Source organism: Sphaerodactylus townsendi, linkage group LG06 (assembly GCF_021028975.2).
Source record: "Sphaerodactylus townsendi isolate TG3544 linkage group LG06, MPM_Stown_v2.3, whole genome shotgun sequence".
NCBI classification, from domain to species: Eukaryota; Metazoa; Chordata; class Lepidosauria; order Squamata; family Sphaerodactylidae; genus Sphaerodactylus; species Sphaerodactylus townsendi.
The window spans coordinates 131,116,461-131,133,597 of NC_059430.1; the positions used below are offsets into that span (position 1 = coordinate 131,116,461).

At 49.4% G+C, this 17,137-nt stretch overlaps 1 protein-coding gene across 1 annotated transcript; it reads right to left on the minus strand.

Annotated features, from left to right (window-relative positions):
* Positions 1-1,415: 1,415 nt before the first annotated feature.
* On the minus strand, positions 1,416-16,016 carry NKPD1 (NTPase KAP family P-loop domain containing 1). Its single transcript, XM_048501756.1, has 7 exons — positions 15,576-16,016; positions 11,904-11,996; positions 11,041-11,155; positions 9,086-9,223; positions 8,225-8,427; positions 5,595-7,481; positions 1,416-1,757 (listed from the first exon to the last, which is right to left on the minus strand). The coding sequence occupies exons 1-7, from the start codon at positions 16,014-16,016 to the stop codon at positions 1,446-1,448; spliced, it is 3,189 nt and encodes a 1,062-aa protein (XP_048357713.1). The 3' UTR covers positions 1,416-1,445.
* Positions 16,017-17,137: the final 1,121 nt, after the last annotated feature.

The window sequence follows — 17,137 nt, forward strand, 5'->3', positions numbered from 1 at the left end:
CCTATGGCTAATGCAATAAATACTACTACTACTGCAGTGGCTTTTTTAAAATTTCAGGGTTTTAATCAATCTCTCTCTCTCTCTCTCTCTCTCTCAAAAGAGTATACAAAATCTCAATTAGGTTTGAGTCCAGTTGCACTTTAGAGCAGTGATGGCGAACCTTTTCGAGACCGAGTGCCCAAATTGCAACCCAAAACCCACTTATTTATCGCAAAGTGCCAACACGGCAATTTAACCTGAATACTGAGGTTTTCGTTTAGAAAAAATGGTTGGCTCTGAGACATGCGTTACTCCGGAGTAAGTTTAGTGGAAGTCGGTGGCTTTGCTTTGAAGCAACCGGGCAACTCTTCCAATGGGTGAATCACGACCCTAGGAGGGTTTGCTCAGAAGCAAGCCCCTTTGCCAGCAACCGAGCTTACTCCCAGGTAAAGGATCGCGCTTTAGTTCTTCGCACTTGAGAAAAATCCAGGTAGGCCGTTTTAACAGCGCTTAACAGGGTTACCTACACTGCTTCCCCAAAACAAGAGTCAAAGCCCCCTTCATCTAGAACTGCCAATTTCTAAGTGGTGCGTAGCAGAGGTGTATGGGGAGGAAATGACGCCCGGAGACAGGACTTCTTGCTGTCTTGCCATCTTCCTGGTCACGTGGGGGGCCGATTTAGCACTCCCCACGTGACCAGATTAGTGGCACCCGGGGACAGAGGGTACCCCCGTCCCTAGGCAGATACGCCACTGATGCATAGAGATCTCCTGAAATTACCACTGATCTCCAGATAACAGAGATCAGCTCCGCGGAGAAAACGGCTGCTTTGGAGAATGGACTTCCCTCCCCAAATCCCACCCTTCTCAGACCCCACCCCCAAAATCTCCAGGAATTTCCCAACCTGGAGTTGGCAACCCAACCTTCATTGTGTCTTGCGCAAGGAATTTTGACTCTCGAAAGCTCATATGCCACCCCCCCCCCGCCCCCAATCTTATTGGTCTCTAACAAGCTGCTGGACTTGAATCTCGCTGCAGACCGACATGGTCGCCCTCTGACTATAAACGAGCTGCCGATTAAAAAGCCCCAGAGCATTTGATTAATGTGCAGATCGGCAAGATTAAATCTAAATGTATCCTATTTATCCTGAAATACACATCCAAATTGGTTGTCATGGCCACGCAGCCCGGAAAACCCACAACAACCAGTTGAATCCAATCGTGACAGCCTTCCACAAAACATCCAAATTATTTACAGCCTCCAGTTTCGGAATAATGTGGAGGATTCCTGAAGACAACCTGTTGCCCAACTTTGCTCCTGGGGTAGAGAGTAGACATCAGATCCCCACCCTCCGGGCCAGCTCAGCCGTCGATGGAATAAAGCTAATGCTTGAATTTTGCAGTCACAGCAAGTCCGGCTCTCCTCTCAGCCTCTGCTATCCATTCCGGCACACATCAGAGGCCAAGTCACCTGTGAAGATTTTCCTTGGAAACGTTCAGGGACAAACAGCTTCCTCTGAATGTATTCTCCTGCAAGCCCAACTGGTTCTTATCGCCACGGACCAGGGCTGGGGATGCTGCAAAAGGGACAGAACTCTGCAGGGGAACGGAGCCAAAGAAATGCATGCTGAAAGCCATCCACTCGCCAAGGCCCACGCCCAGAGCCTCTCTGACTTCGTTTCTGTCGCTGTAAACCAGGGCTCTGCCACTCAAATTGTGCTCCTTCAGCCTCTCTTTATACCGCTGGGCATTCTCCTCTTTCAAGTTCAGCTTGTCCATCTGCACAAAGAGAAAAGCAAAGGGTGGAAAGAGATTATGGTATCCCAGTGTAACCCCCATGCTCAGAATGGGTGGACCCAGTAAGGGGTGGAGACTCAAAGCAGCAAGAGGCTGCAGCAGACCTCATGTAGTTTGGAGGAGACGAGGCTACCAGACTCGGACCTTGGTTGTATAAGCCCTTAACACCTTGTTAAGGTAAACTGCAATATTGTTGGGAACTACTGGGAGGTAGTTGTTTAATTTTGCTATGTTGTAAATATTGGAGTTTATTGTTTCAGGGTTTCTTTTTGTGTTTGTAATGGGTGAGAGTTCTCCTGGAAACCTTCATCATGTTGAAGCCTGTTCATCAAGCTTCCTTGGGGAGCCTCTTCAGGAGCCAACCCACTTGCAAAGAAGAATTGGACTGGGCAGTATCAGTAGACTGTAAATATAAGGACTTGAAAATGCAACCTGAACAGGACCTTGAAGTGTGATGTTAAATGTTGATGTTATATGTTATATGTTAAGAAAGTAAACCATTTTGTTTTTAAAAATTTGTTGTTGCAAACTCATTCCACGTTCTGCCCCACAGAACCCACAGATAGAGGTTACACCAGCATAGACTTTTGTGTGTGTGTGTGTGTGTACGTATGTATATATGTATGTGCACATGTATATGTATATGCAGAGTAGAACAGAAGAGACAAATTCTCAGTTGCTTTTTATATATGAATTTACTAACTATAAAGGGAGGGTTACATGAAGATAAAATGAGAAATCCTTTCTTTCCTGTCAAGGATGTAGGTAAGGGGGGGTTCCTTTGGGTTGAACCCCCACATTACATGTCCAAAGCTCCACCCCCCATTTATGGGTTGTTTGGTATTTTTAGTGTTTTTAGGTTTTTGGCCTGCAGGGGGCGCAGTTTTCAGGCTAGAAGCACCAAAATTTCAGGGATGTTTTGGGAGACTCTCTTGATGATACTACCCAGGTTTGGTGAGGCTTGGTTCAAGGGGTCCAAAGTTATGGACTCCCAAAGGGGGTGCCCCATCCCCCATTGTTTCCAATGGGAGCTAATAGAAGATGGGGGCTACACATTTGAGGGTCCATAACTTTGGCCCCCCTGAACCAAACTTCATCAAACCTGGGTGGTATCATTAGGAAAGCCTTGAAAGTTTGGTGCTGCTAGGATAACAATTGCACCCCTGACAGCAGGCACCCCCCAAATTTCCCCAGATTCTCCTTTTAAATCCACCCCCTTTGGCATGGATTTAAAGGGAGAATCTGAGGTCCCCAGTTTAAACATTGAAAGTGATGCTGTTTCAGGGTGGGGAAGAATCCAGCCCAAAACAGCATCACTTTCAATGTTTTAACTGGGGACCCCAGATTCTCCCTTTAAGGTGGATTTAAAAGGAGAATTTGAGCTCTCTAGTTTTAACACCATTGAAAGTGATGCTGTTTGGGGGTGGATTCCAGCATCACAGCGGCCACCCATGGGGGGTCCTCCCGCAAAACTCAGATTTTGCACCGGGATCCATTTTTCCTAGCTACGCCTCTGCCCAGAGAAGAGGACAGAAGGGGCTGCCGGCTGCTGTCTGGGAGCCCAGCTGGTGGGGGGTGAGGGAGGGTGTGGCAGGGGAGTCTGTCTTCCCTGGCCTTGGAGAGCTGCTTTTGTGAGCACTGAGGCCGAGAGCCATGCTGGCAGGGGCTGATGGGAATTGTAGTCCATGAACATCTGGAGAGCCACAGGTTGCAGACCCCTGACTTAGAGGAATCTGGCCCCCTCCTCTCTCTGTCTCTCCCTGGCCTCGCTGCCACCAGACAGGATCTCCAGACTGAAGGATCTGTGGGCTGACACCACCTGTGTCTGACTCCTCCAAACTGTGTCTCTCTCCACACAGTCTCAGTTCCCCATCTGTGGCTGCCAGCTATACCAATACGGCCCCGCCAATCAGGCTGGTGCTGCGTCTGTTGCTAGTAGTGCTTTTAAGCTCTGGCTCACACTGCACCCCCAGCCTAATTTAACCCCATAAGAGCCCTCAATCCATCACAGTATTGGCTTAAACAAAGAAACAGGAAGCAGAGTCTAACTTCAGTGGTGGGATCCAAAATTTACATGTAACAGGTTTCCCATGATTGCAGGATTCAAACTGTGGTGTAATGCAGCCAATGGGGCTGGGGCGAGGGCCTTGCGACAGGGGTGTGGCCAAGGCATTCGAGTGCTGCCGAGGCATTGGCCTGGGGCGGGGAGCTGTAACTAGAACATAACCCATTCGCGTAGGTCTGTGGGCGAAACGAGGCCTGCCGCGCAGGCTGCTGACTACGCCTGCGCCGGGTGCACCTCTCCTGCTAGACTCAAGCTTCAACGTTCATGCGGCCTTCACTTTTGGAGGAAGGAGAGCGTGGCTAAAAGGCCAACAATCACGTGGCTTAAAATCGCACCCATTGAAAGTAACCCCTCTCAGCACACACACACACAAATAATTAGTAACCTACTCTCGGGAACCTGTGAGAACCTGCTGGATCCCACCTCTGGTTAACTTTATAACTTCAGATGTACGTGCTCACTAACATGTAAGCCATGGCTGTCTCAGTGACCAGTAGCTCATCAATAGATCAGGTCATGAACAGAGACTTCAGCAACTTGTTTATATACAAACAGTTAACTCAGTTATAGTTGTGACAGACAACTTGCAAAATCCCCACAGTTTTAAGCCGTCCTTCAGCAAGGGCTCCCTTTTCCAGAGGACCAGGCTGCAACGAGCTGGTGAAACAAAGTAAACATCTATATCTGCCCAGAATAGGATGCCAACCTCCAGGAGGGCCCTGGAGATCTCCTTGAATTACAACTGATCTTTGGACTACAGAGATCACTGCCCCTTTCGTAGGGTGGTTCTATGGCCTGATTAGCCCACTGAGGTCCCCCCTCCCCTCCTCAGGCTCCGCCCACAAACGCCCAGGAATTTCCCCACCCGTTGACTGTCCTATTTCCAGGAAGGTGCAGAGGCTGGTAGTTGACTATGTGGCTGTTGAAACCGAGTCCCTGGCTGGAGGGTGGCTCATTCCACACATGCAGAATAATGCACTTTCAATCTGCTTTCAGTGCTCTTTGAAGCTGTGCGGAATGGCGACATCCACTTGCAAACAGTTGTGAAAGTGGTTTGAAAACGCATTATTTTGCGTGTGCGGAAGGGGCCGGTGAGACAGAGCAAAAGTCAGCAGCAGCGTTCATCATCCCAGGATGCAGAGAACAAGTCTGGGGCTTTAAGGTGAGCACACTCAGCTCCCCCCACCCTTTGCAGATAAAGCAGCTGGCATTGCTTTTTTTCTAGAAAGAGGGGGATGAATCCTTTCCTCCCCTGCCATTTTCTTGCTGGAAACACACACACACCCCAACACTACTTTCAGCTCCTTCCTACTGGGGAAAAACTGACAGGAAAACTGTGCCACCACGCTTCAAGGACTACCTTCTCCCATCTGAACCTACCCGCTCCCTCCTGTCATCTCCGGAGGCCTTGCTTCAATTGACCCCACCATCTGAAGCTAGACGGGTGGCCAGCAAAAGAAGGGCCTTCTTGGTTGTGGCACCGAAATTTTGGAAATCCCTCCTCAAAGTGGGTTGTCTGCCTCCTCTATCAGTGTCTTCCGCCCTTGGATGAAGCCTTTTTTGTTTCGTTTGCCATACCCCCAGCAACAGTTATTGGCCCTCCTCCCTGGTCCTGGTGTTCTTTTAGACATTGTTTGTAATTGTTCAGATGTTCTAATATTTTTTACGTGCTCTGTGTTGGGGACCCCCAGAAGACCAGGAGGCTCCCAGGTCAAGCCTCTGACCCCAAGTGACCCAATCCCATCCCCACCTACCTCTCTGCAGACGTCCGTCACGGACATCCTCAGCAACGCACATTTGGAGAGCCCCAGCTGCTTCTCGGTCCGCTTCAGGCTGTGGCTGCCTCGTAGCAGCTCCATGTGCCTCTTCAAGGAGAAGTCCAAGTTGACCGTAAAAGGCAGGAAGAAGAGGACGTCCTCCACCCGGAAGCGGCAGCAGAGGAAGCTCTGGAAGAGTTCGGGGTCCCCATCCAACTCCAGCAGCTTCTCCAGCTGGGCTTTGAACATGTCAAGCTCCTCCACGTACTTCTGGTAGACCTCCCACAGGGAGAGCTCGGGGGCCAGGGGGCACCCTTGGGACAAGGCCAAGCGACTCATCTGCTCGTCGTCCTCAATACACTGCAAGATCCAGCTCAGGCGGCAGGGCCACTGGTTGGCCAAGAGGACCCAGGCCGCCACCTTCTGCGGGCACAGCCTCTCCCGGGGGACCTCCGTCGCCATCAGCCTGACCATAACAGAGATGGTGTTGACAATTCTTCTCATCTGCACCAGGTTGTCCGTCATATATTCCTTCATGCTTTCGTCGCGGAGGAAGTCCAAAGCTTCCTGGATTAAGTCTTTGGCCTTGAAGCCTTTCCTCCCTCCCCCCCTTAGCAACTCTTGCTGTCCAGGAATCACAACCACCAAAGGAATCTTTGTGTCGTCTCTTGTCTGCCTGGGCCCATTATAGTCTGCAGAACCCCCAAACGAGCACGGGGCAGACCCAGGAAGAGGCCCCGCCTGGCTTGCCTGCCAGTTCCTCTCCTGGGAACCCACTCCCGGTTCTTCCTCATCTTCAAAGCTTTTCTCCTGCTCTTCTCGGCACTCCACAATATTCCTAATCAGCTGCATCTTGGTGTCGCAGTCCATCTTGGGCACCGAGAAAGGCAGCGTGATGATGCGGTTCAGGAACTCGTAGCCGTTGTTGGCCATGCCTTTCATGAACAAGGAGCTCTCCACACAGGCCACAATGACGCTCGGGTCCACTGCCAGGATGGAGATGAAGGGCGCCTCGTAGTCTGAGAGAAGGATGTTCATGGCGTCCAGGACGCCCACCACTCGGTCAGGGCTGCACCGGTCCAAGCTGGAGATGACCAGCACCACACGGAGCTTCCTCCTCTGGAAGATCTCCATGAACTGGAGGAACCGGGCGACCACCTTGACTTCCCTCTTGACGTTGCTCATGAAACCCAGCTGGGCGCTGAGGTCTGTCCGGTTCATCTGCCTCTCCAGCTGGGCCTTCTGAGTGATGACAACATTCCGCACCACCACAACGGCCATTCGGATTCCTGCCGCCACGGTGATGCCGACCGCGGTGGCCCCGACGCCCTCGACGAGAGCGATGGCGTCTCCGGAAGCGTTGCCGACCGGGATCCCGAAAACAAAAATGAGGACGGCCACCACAACGGCCACTCCTGACACCAGAAGGACTGCGGCCCACAGTGGAAGACAGAGGTATTTCTTGCTGACCCATTCTTTATTGAGAGGTGCCTGAACGATTCCACTTTTCCTGCCCACGGCTCTATACAGACTCATGGGGGCGAGGCCAAAATGGCCCTCGATGCCATCACACAGAGCAGTGATCAGGCCGGCCCAGAGCTGGTCACTGCCAGCGTATTCCCAGGCACTGAAATGGATAAAGAGGTGCCGCACATTCCTCCTCTGCTTGTGCTGCGGGGTCAGCACAGGGCGGTAGAAGATCATGCGGAAGACGAGGGAAAGCAGATCCCAGCCCGAAGTCCCGCGCTGTTTCATCCTCGTCCGCTGAAACTCCTGCGTGTCCTTTTTCAATGACTGAAGCTGCATGTAGTCTGAGGCAAAACAACAACAACAACAAAGAACGCTGATTGGAAGATTGTTTCGGTACTCATTTGTTGTATAATGCTTTGATTTTTGAGAGCACTTTTTGAACTGACCAATCTTATTAAATGTATTGTGGAGCAGCAGTGGCGTAGGAGGTTAAGAGCTCATGTATCTAATCTGGAGGAACCGGGTTTGATTCCCAGCTCTGCCGCCTGAGCTGTGGAGGCTTATCTGGGGAATTCAGATTAGCCTGTACACTCCCACACACGCCAGCTGGGTGACCTTGGGCTAGTCACAGCTTCTCAGAGCTCTCTCAGCCCCACCTACCTCACAGGGTGTTTGTTGTGAGGGGGGAAGGGCAAGGAGATTGTCAGCCCCTTTGAGTCTCCTGCAGGAGAGAAAGGGGGGATATAAATCCAAACTCTTCTTCTTCTCCTCTTATTAAATCTTATTAAACCCGGCTGTTCAGCTGGATGCTAATTGTCCTGGGGCAGAACAGAATTCATTTATGTCTTCATTTATAGTCCGCCTTTCTCACACTGAATCAGAAGGCAGATGACACAGTGTAACACAATATAATCAAAAAGCACGAGAGATCTAATAAGCAATGTGATAGGACTAAGGTTACAAAATGAGAAAGTGCCAAAAAAAAGTATCAGACAAGCGATGCAGAAAACAGGATTCAAATGGGAATTGGCCTTCCTTGGACTCCCCCAGCATGACCAACAGCAGGAGATGGAGGCCCAAAAGGACATGTGTCCCAGCTGAAAAGTCATGGATGTCTGTCATGGCAGGAGTGATGTTATGAAGAGGTCTTCCATTACATTTTGTCCTGAAGAACTCCTCCTCTGACTTTGGGCAGCACAGCTCCCGGATTTCTGCCCCAAGTTATTCCCTTTTCTGTCCCTTCCCCCTGCAGTGTGGGGGTCAGGGTTTGGAGTCACCCGGTAGTGCAGAGAATTCTGCAGCGAGATCACATAGTAGAGCATAGTAGAGCAGTGGGAGAGGCCCAGCCAGCTGTATCTAGCTGGGATGGATTAGGCTCTTATGGGGTTAATTAGCGGGGGTGCAGTTAGCCCGAGCAAAAGCACCACAGCAACAGACGAGCACAGCCTGATTGGCTGGGCCGTATTGGTATAGCTGGCAGCCACAGATGGGGAACTGAGACTGTGTGGAGAGAGACACAGTTTGGAGGAGTCAGACACAGGTGGTGTCAGCCCACAGATCCTTCAGTCTGGAGATCCTGTCTGGTGGCAGTGAGGCCAGGGAGAGACAGAGAGAGGAAGGCTAGGGGGCCAGATTCCTCTAAGTCAGGGGTCTGCAACCTGTGGCTCTCCAGATGTTCGTGGACTACAATTCCCATCAGCCACTGCCAGCATGGCCAATTGGCCATGCTGACAGTGGCTGATGGGAATTGTAGTCCATGAACATCTGGAGAGCAGCAGGTTACTAGCCCATGTTACTTCTGCTGAGACAGGAAAAGGAGACAGATTCCCACCCCCACCGGGCAGTCTTCATACTAAGAGATTCGTCCTCCATCCTCTCTCTCATCCAACCCTTTCTGATACGGCCACTCATCCCAGCAGTGGTTGCCTCAGCCAGCAGAAATGAGTTCTATGGAACTCACTTTCACTGGATGCGGCACTTCCTTTCCTTGTTCTGTGTGGCCGAGTGTAAGCACTCACCTTGGATCCTCTTCAAGTAAAAGCCTGTGCAGTATCCCCACGGGGCGTAGAATCCCACCGTCACCGGGGTGTTGACACAGTAAAGGGCCTTCGCTAAGGAGAAACAGTAGGCGTCATCTTTGTTCTGGAATTCTGTAACTGGAGCCGGGGCAGCAAGATCAAAAGAAAAACCCAAGTTAGTTCAGGTGGGGAGCCGTCTGGAATGCCCTTCAAAGGAGGCGTTACTTAGGGTGAAATTTGCACTATTGGGGACATTGTCAAAGTCACATTCCTAACTGCTATTAACATTCATGTTTGTTTCTGCCTTGTCTGCATTCTACTATCAGTTTTTATCAAAGTAAAATAGTTCTGATTTCCATCACCTCTTTTCTCCCTGCACACCATGAAACTTGGACTCTCCCAGACAGCAGGGGATCAGCGTGGGATACAGGAGGCAGTCTAGCCATGGATTGCTGCTTTGGAGGACCAAAACCTTTGGTCTGTACTGCTGGGCTCACAGATCTTTATGGAAGCAATTGATGGAGCTTTCACTCTATCCACAGCAAAGCCACAGAGACAGTGACTGAATGTCTAGGTCAGTGGTGGCGAACCTATGGCACGGGTGCCAGAGGTGGCACTCAGAGCCCTCTCTGTGGGCACGCACAAACAGAGTGCCCCCCCCCCCCACATCTAGGCTGGCCTGGGCTGCTGGGCTCCATTATTAGCATTAAACCTAAGACCTACTTTTGGGGAAGCAGTGTAGGTAGCTCTGTTAAGCGCTGTTAAACCCCACTGGTTTTCATGCAAAGAACCAAAATGCAATCCTTCACCTGGGAGTAAGCTCGGTTGCTGGCAATGGGGCTTGCTTCTGAATAAACCCTCCTAGGGTCGCGATTCACCCGTTGGAAGAGATGCACGGTTGCTTCAAAGCAAAGCCACCGACTTACAAAGCAAAGTCAGCCAAACAAAGCAAACCCACCAAGCTTACTCCCGAGTAATGCATGCCTCAGAGCCAACTGTTTTTTTCAAAATAAAACCTCAGTATTCAAGTTAAATTGCCGTGTTGGCACTTTGCGATAAATAAGTGGGTTTTGGGTTGCAATTTGGGCACTCGGTCTCAAAAAGGTTCGCCATCACTGGTCTAGGTTTTGACTGGACACGGCCGCTGGCTTTCAATCCCTGGTTGAAAGCTCTATATACCTTGTTGTGCATCCTAAGAACAGCACAATCTCTTCACTACTTAACTGGAAACTACTTAACTAGTCACAGCAGGCATCTGGAAAACCTAGAGCAAATCTACACGTTGCAATCCACCTGAGTCCACCACCGAGACTCACAGCGACACTGCGGATGCAATTTGTAAAGGTCTGTTACTCCAGCCATCAAACAAGACTCAGGAAAGTTTCAAGAGCTTTATTGGAACTGTGGCTCATTCCGCACATGCAGAATAATGCATTTTCAATCTGCTTTCAGTGCTCTTTGAAGCTGTGCGGAATAGCAAAATCCACTTGCAAACAGTTGTGAAAGTGGTTTGAAAACGCATTATTTTGCGTGTGCGGAAGGGGCCTGTGTCAGGCCTGACACAAGTCCTCCTGGTGGATTCATGTACGTCGCAATGTGCAGTTTGCCCCTCAGCCTGACACCATCAAGAAGCGAACAACTTGGCTTTTCTTTAGGCCTGGATCCCTGTGGGATCCTCAGCGTGGCTGGAATGCGGGCGCTGAGGGCTGCCTAAAAACAAGGTGCATCTTGCAGAGCCAAACAATGCTGTCGAGCTGCAGTAAAGCCCCTCACACCCAGCAGTGCTGGCCCTGAGCCACGGGGACACTACAGGCAGCAAGAGCCCTCAACCAGATGAAGACTGGCAGCGCCAAGATGGACTGCTGTGAGGGTTGGGGGGGGCTGATACACGTGTTAGGAAAGCAGGGGAACGCGTCCGTCTCCTTCTGGGCGGGATGAAGACTCAAGAATGAGACCTCTCTGAGACTTCAGGTGGATACAGAAAAGCCAAGTGGCCTCAATTACCTCTGGCCATGAAGACAACGGGTTGACTGCCGCTACGGTGCGCTGAAGGTCATTGGATGCTGATAGCTGAGGCAAGAAAAAGAACGTGGAAGAGTAATCGAGCTTACAGGCAGCCCAGAGCAAGGAAAAATACCCCCTACCCCACCTTACCCACCCACCCACATTTTACAGTTCACGTCTGGGGCAAATATAGTTAAGTCCAGAGGTGGGATCCAGCAGGTTCTCACAGGTTCCCAAGAGTAGGTTACTAATTATTTGTGTGTGCCGAGAGGGGGTTACTAATGGGTGATTTTACCACGTGATTTTTGCCTTAGTTACGCCCCTCCTCTCAGCAGTAGCGCACAGAACTTGAAGCAGTCTAGCAGGAGGTGCACCGGCGTGCATGGCAGCCTGCGCCTGCGTGCATTCGTTTCCTGGCCAAGGACCGGAGCAGCGGCTGCGTCCTTGCCACAGCCCCCCCAGGAATGCCCCACCCCAGAATGCCCAGCCATGCCCCCGTCATGCCGCACCCAGCCCCATTGGCACTATGCCACAGTTTGAATCCCACCACCATGGGAACCTGTTACTAAAATTTTTGGATCCCACCACTGGTTAAGTCCCAGCAACAAACACGACCTCGGGTGCCGATTATCAGCTTCTCTCTTAAGATAACAAATGAAAGGAAGAGCTCGTTGCCCCTAGGATATTCCTGATGACCCTCCTCACCTTTGAGATCCCGTCCAATATTGGAGAAAGATACATGAGGAAATATTTTTTAAAAATTAAAAAACTACATTTGCTGTGGAGGCCAAGATTGTGCTATTAGGCTTATTACCAAAGAATCTTTCAAGAAATTTGGAGGAAAACTGTTTTGATATTTGGCAACAGCAGCATATTGGAAGATGGAAGAATGCCCTTGCGTGGAAGGCTGGGATAAAGAAACAAGGGTGTACACAACGATGGCAAAATTAATGATTTCGGTCAACAAAAGGCCTAATCAAGAATTACTTCTTGCAATATTCATGAACGTTAAAAAAATGAATGAAATGAAATGTAAATAGAAAAATGTAACATTAATTTATAGAACCATCAGTAGGTGTTAGCATGGATACTTGTACTGGAGCATAAAATAAATGTATAGTTTTATTCTATAATTTGGGGAAAATGTTAGGAATATAATAACAATTGTGATTGAATGTTAGCTGATTAATTAGTGCAGTGGTCTTCAAACTATGGCCCTCCAGATGCTCATGGACTACAATTCCCATCAGCCCCTGCCAGCATGGCCAAGTGGTAGGGCTCATGGGAATTGTAGCCTATGAACATCTGGAGGGCCATAGTTTGGAGACCCCTGAATTAGTGTATTTTTACAGCAACATTGGCATAATTGTATTGACTCTCTCTTTGTATATTTAGAACTGTGATTAAGCTGTATTCCGTTCTCATTTGCTTTTTTGTTGATTGTTTTCTATCCCCCCCCCCCCTCCCACAGTGACTTGGCAAGAACCAGTCTGCGATGAAAGGCTCAGCAATAATGCTGGAACAATGTGCCATGATCAGCCCGTTTGATCCTGCTGTGCCTCCTGCCTCCTGCCCAGGATGTGGGAACCGTTCTCTTCTCATTCCCCCTCCCTGCTGTCCTTATGCTTTTCCACTTTGCTTCTCAGGCAATGCCTTATCAGCTCATTAGACACCTGCTGTTTGTAGCTTTGTCAGTGGTGTGGAATGTAGGCTGTTTTGACTTCATCTCTGGACGGTGGGATTGCAGGGGTGCCATTCCCACTTGGGAACCGGCAGTCAGGGGTGGGGTGACATGGAGGGTGACATGAGGTATAATGGAGGCCACATTGCCGGTTACTACAGGTTCTGGCAATAGAAGCCTAAACGCTTATTCCTGATGCTGTTTCATAATGAAGAAATAAGCTGAATACAGAGTCTAGTTATGGAATAGTCATATTATGTCAAAACACAATGCCACATGGCTCGGAGTCAGGGTATCTGACGGAGTGTCCTGCCCGGGAATGAGATCACAGGAAGAGGCCCTCTCAACTTTCCCATCGACCAGAGAGGTTTATTTAGTGGGTACCCAAGGGGGGGCATTTTAGGTGGTAGCCCCACAACTATGGAATACCCTCCCCAGGGAGGTGTGACTGGCCCCCCTCACTTTTCATATTGAAGAGGCAGCTGGTTACAGTTTTATTTAGGATCGTATCGATTAGATTTATTGGCAGTTTTAAATTTTGGTTTTGATGTTTTTTAATGTATTTTATTTATATTGTAAGCTACCTTGAGCTCTGTAAGAAGGAAAGGCAACTAAATTTTTTTAAAGAAAATTAAGAAGAAATAAATCCAAATCCAAATCCAAAACCTTTATTAGGCATAAAACCGGTGTGTGTCGAGAATTCCAAATACAATAAGAAGATCATTATTGCACAACTTGCAGTACACAGAGTGAAAATATAGCAACAGCTTCAGAGATTTCAACATTAGAGTTATTTAGAAGCTTAGCCATTTTTATCTTATCAGAAAGGAGCATAAATCCTGTTGGTAATACAGTTCTCAAATCAGTTCTGATGTTGCTGTATTTTGAACAATGAAGCAGAATGTGAGAAAGTGTATCAGTTGTATCAGGACAAAATCAACAGCAACGCTCATTTTGTGGAATATTAGAGAAGCGACCTTGAAAATGTACTGATGGAAAAGAGTTACACCTTGCTCTAGTCATGACCCATCTGCAATTGTAATTAACAAGTTGTTCCAGGTATATAGCAGGGCTAGATTGCTGAGGGATAATCCCAAAGAATATTGGAGAGCAAGAGCTTTGCGCTTTGCTCAGGAGAAATTGATATTCTTGATCAAAGAATCTAGTCTTTAAGCGATGGTAAATCTCTGGAGCGGTGAGCATTTGTAGGGCCTCCCAAGAGAAGCCCAAGGAAAAGATCTTTTTTTCAATATGTAGCCACCATTTCGAAAGCTGAAGCTCTCTCATTTCTAACTGGGACAAGTTAAAGTCAGTGCAGAAACAAAGACGCAGCCAAAACTTAAAAGTTACAACCCATGCCTTTGTTTCTAATAAATGCTGCCTTGATTCCAAACAAAGAACACCATAGGGGACACAATGCAGGGTGCCAAAGATCTTATATAGGAAATTGGATTGAATGCGCTCCAATTTCTGGTGCCATGCTTGGATCCAGATGGGGATACCATACAAAAGGTGCTGGGCCACCTTCGCGTTAAACACCTTAAGAAGAAATAAGCACTTGGATGCGTGGCTCCCAACGCTGCTTCCCATACGATGCACTTTTGATGAGCAGGTGCTGTAAGGCCAATATGAGGCCTCCTCTGACTCAGAGCCACCTCAAGAAATGAAAAACAGTTCCCCGCTGCCTTTATGGCAATCATACTGCTCACGTAAAAGAGCTCAAAGGTGACTTAAACCTCTCACGTGACTTAAGAAACCATCTCAAACGAAAGCAAAGAAATGTTCGGAAGCACTCACTGGGTCAGAAAAACTCCTAACCCAGCAAGGAAGCCGTCTTGCTTCTGAGTAAACATGCATCACATTATTGCGGAGAAGGAGCCGTGTTTACTCTGTTGCAGCCAACAAAAGAGAAATCCAGCAGCACCCTAAAGTCTGGCGGAATTTATCCCGTGGAAGGCACGCTTAGGCTGGAATAAATTGTGCTAGTCTTTAGGGATCAGTTTTTATCACACATCAGACTGGCCAGGGAATGCAGGTGTGGAGGTTCTCTGTTAGTGCTTTAAACCGTAACAGACCCTGATGGTTTACAATCAACATCAGCTCAGGGAGGGAGACGAATAGCCTTGGGAAACCACCACGTTGCCTTCCCCCTCCCAAACCAGCAGCAACCAGGATGTCAAAGGAAAGGTGGTCTACTTACATGCAGGAAGGATGCAGGGAACGCAGCACCCAGTTCCGGTTCAGGTGTGAACTTCGCCCTCTGCCGTGCCAGATAGTGTTATCAAATGCAAACTTACCTTCACAGATTGAATGGGTTGAATTTAATCAGGCAAGACGGAGACGGCAAGGCGCTCTTTGCGCATTTAAGGGGCTGGGTTAGGACTTACTGGGCAGGGGAGCAAAGAGCAGGGCTCCGGGCCCAATTATTTAGACCAGGGGTCTGCAACCTGCGGCTCTCCAGATGTTCATGGACTACAAATCCCATCATTCCCTGTCAGCATGGCCATGCTAGCAGGGGGTGATGGGATTTGTAGTCCATGAACACCCGGAGAGTCGCAGGTTGCAGACCCCTGATTTAGACCCAACAGATAAGCCTTGAAGAAACTGAGGGACCAAGTGGGGGATTCAGAAGTTTGGGGGATTGGGAAGAGAGAAGTTTGGGGGATTGGGAAGATTGATCCTGAGGAACAATGGGCTAGATCCGGTGGATCTGTTCCGCTCATGGCTATGCAAGGGAGGCTTCCATTGAGGCAGCATCGGCAGGTGCCTCTCAGCACACCTAGCGGAACAGAAAGCAATCCCAACTATCTGCTGAGAGGGCTGGGTCACTTTAACTCTGTCTTGGGCCGTCCACCTGATAAGGGTACCCGGGCTACCTGCCCCCCTCGCCCCACCCCCTGGCCCACTCTTTTTCTGGCAAGAACGGGAACCCAAATGGACCATTTTCCTGCCTTTCACTTCCAGCGGCTGAGAAACATTGCAGAAGAGATCTTCGTCAGCCATCACCATCAACCGGCAACTCTTTAAGGGATTTGCTTTCAATATCATGGGAGGGTGAGGGAAGGGAAGGCAATCGTTTTTCTGGGGCTGCAGCCGAGATGGTTTTGGAAGAAACGTTTTGCATACAGCAATATCTTTCTTCTGCTTCAGAAGCACAAGGAATTGGATCAAAGTTGGGGTGCTGTGTGGTTTCCGGGCTGTCTGGCCGTGTTCCAGCAGCATTCTCTCCTGACATTTCGCCTGCATCTGTGGCTGAATGCATCTTCAGAGGATCTGAAGATGATTTGGATCAAAGTTATTTTTCCAGTTGCGCAGGGACGCACAATTCCGCGACAGGCTGACTGCTTTCTCTCCCGTGAGCCATTCCGTCCCCTTCTAACGAAGAACCTCCCTGAAAACTATCAAGCAGACAGATTCTAAAACTAGGAGGAGGCTTTCTCCTTGAAATAAGGTCCAGCCCTGCACAAGTTTCTGGAGTGGCTGCAGGCAGATAACACCTTTGCTTTTCCTCAGACTTTTGTTGCTTGTGCGCGGATGACGCAGAGTTGGACAGCGGGGCTCGGCCGCTCTGAAGTGACTTTCCACCCAGCGTGCATTCCAGACTCAGTTACCGCCACGTCAAACACATCCTGGCCCTACTGCACAGAAAAGGAGAGGTTGCCAAAGGTGGCGAACCTTTGGCACTCCAGGTGTTATGGACTACAATTCCCATCAGCCCCTGCCAGCATAGCCAATTGGCCATGCTGACAGGGGCTGATGGGAACTGTAGTCCATAACATTTGGCGTGCCAAAAGTTTGCCACCATGGCCCTAGAACAAGTTCCAGTCGAAAGCAGCGCATTTGGAGTAGATCAAGCACCTCTCCCAGCTGCGTTAGTGGCAAAGCAGGGCTAACATGGAACGGGTGTCTTTTAAAGAAGAGCACAATCCCAGATTAAATCAGGACCCTAGACTGGAGTAACTCTGCTTAGCATTGCAGTGGGAACCCAGTGGGAACCCTGCAAAGCCTCTATGTGAAAGATATTATAGGAGCAGCAGTGGCGTAGGAGGTTGAGAGCTCGTGTATCTAATCTGGAGGAACCGGGTTTGATTCCCAGCTCTGCCGCCTGAGCTGTGGAGGCTTATCTGGGGAATTCAGATTAGCCTGGACACTCCCACACACGCCAGCTGGGTGACCTTGGGCTAGTCACAGCTTCTCGGAGCTCTCTCAGCCCCACCCACCTCACAGGGTGTTTGTTGTGAGGGGGGAAGGGCAAGGAGATTGTCAGCCCCTTTGAGTCTCCTGCAGGAGAGAAAGGGGGGATATAAATCCAAACTCCTCCTCCTCCTCTTCTTCTTCTTCTTCTTCTCTGCTTAGCATTGCAGTGA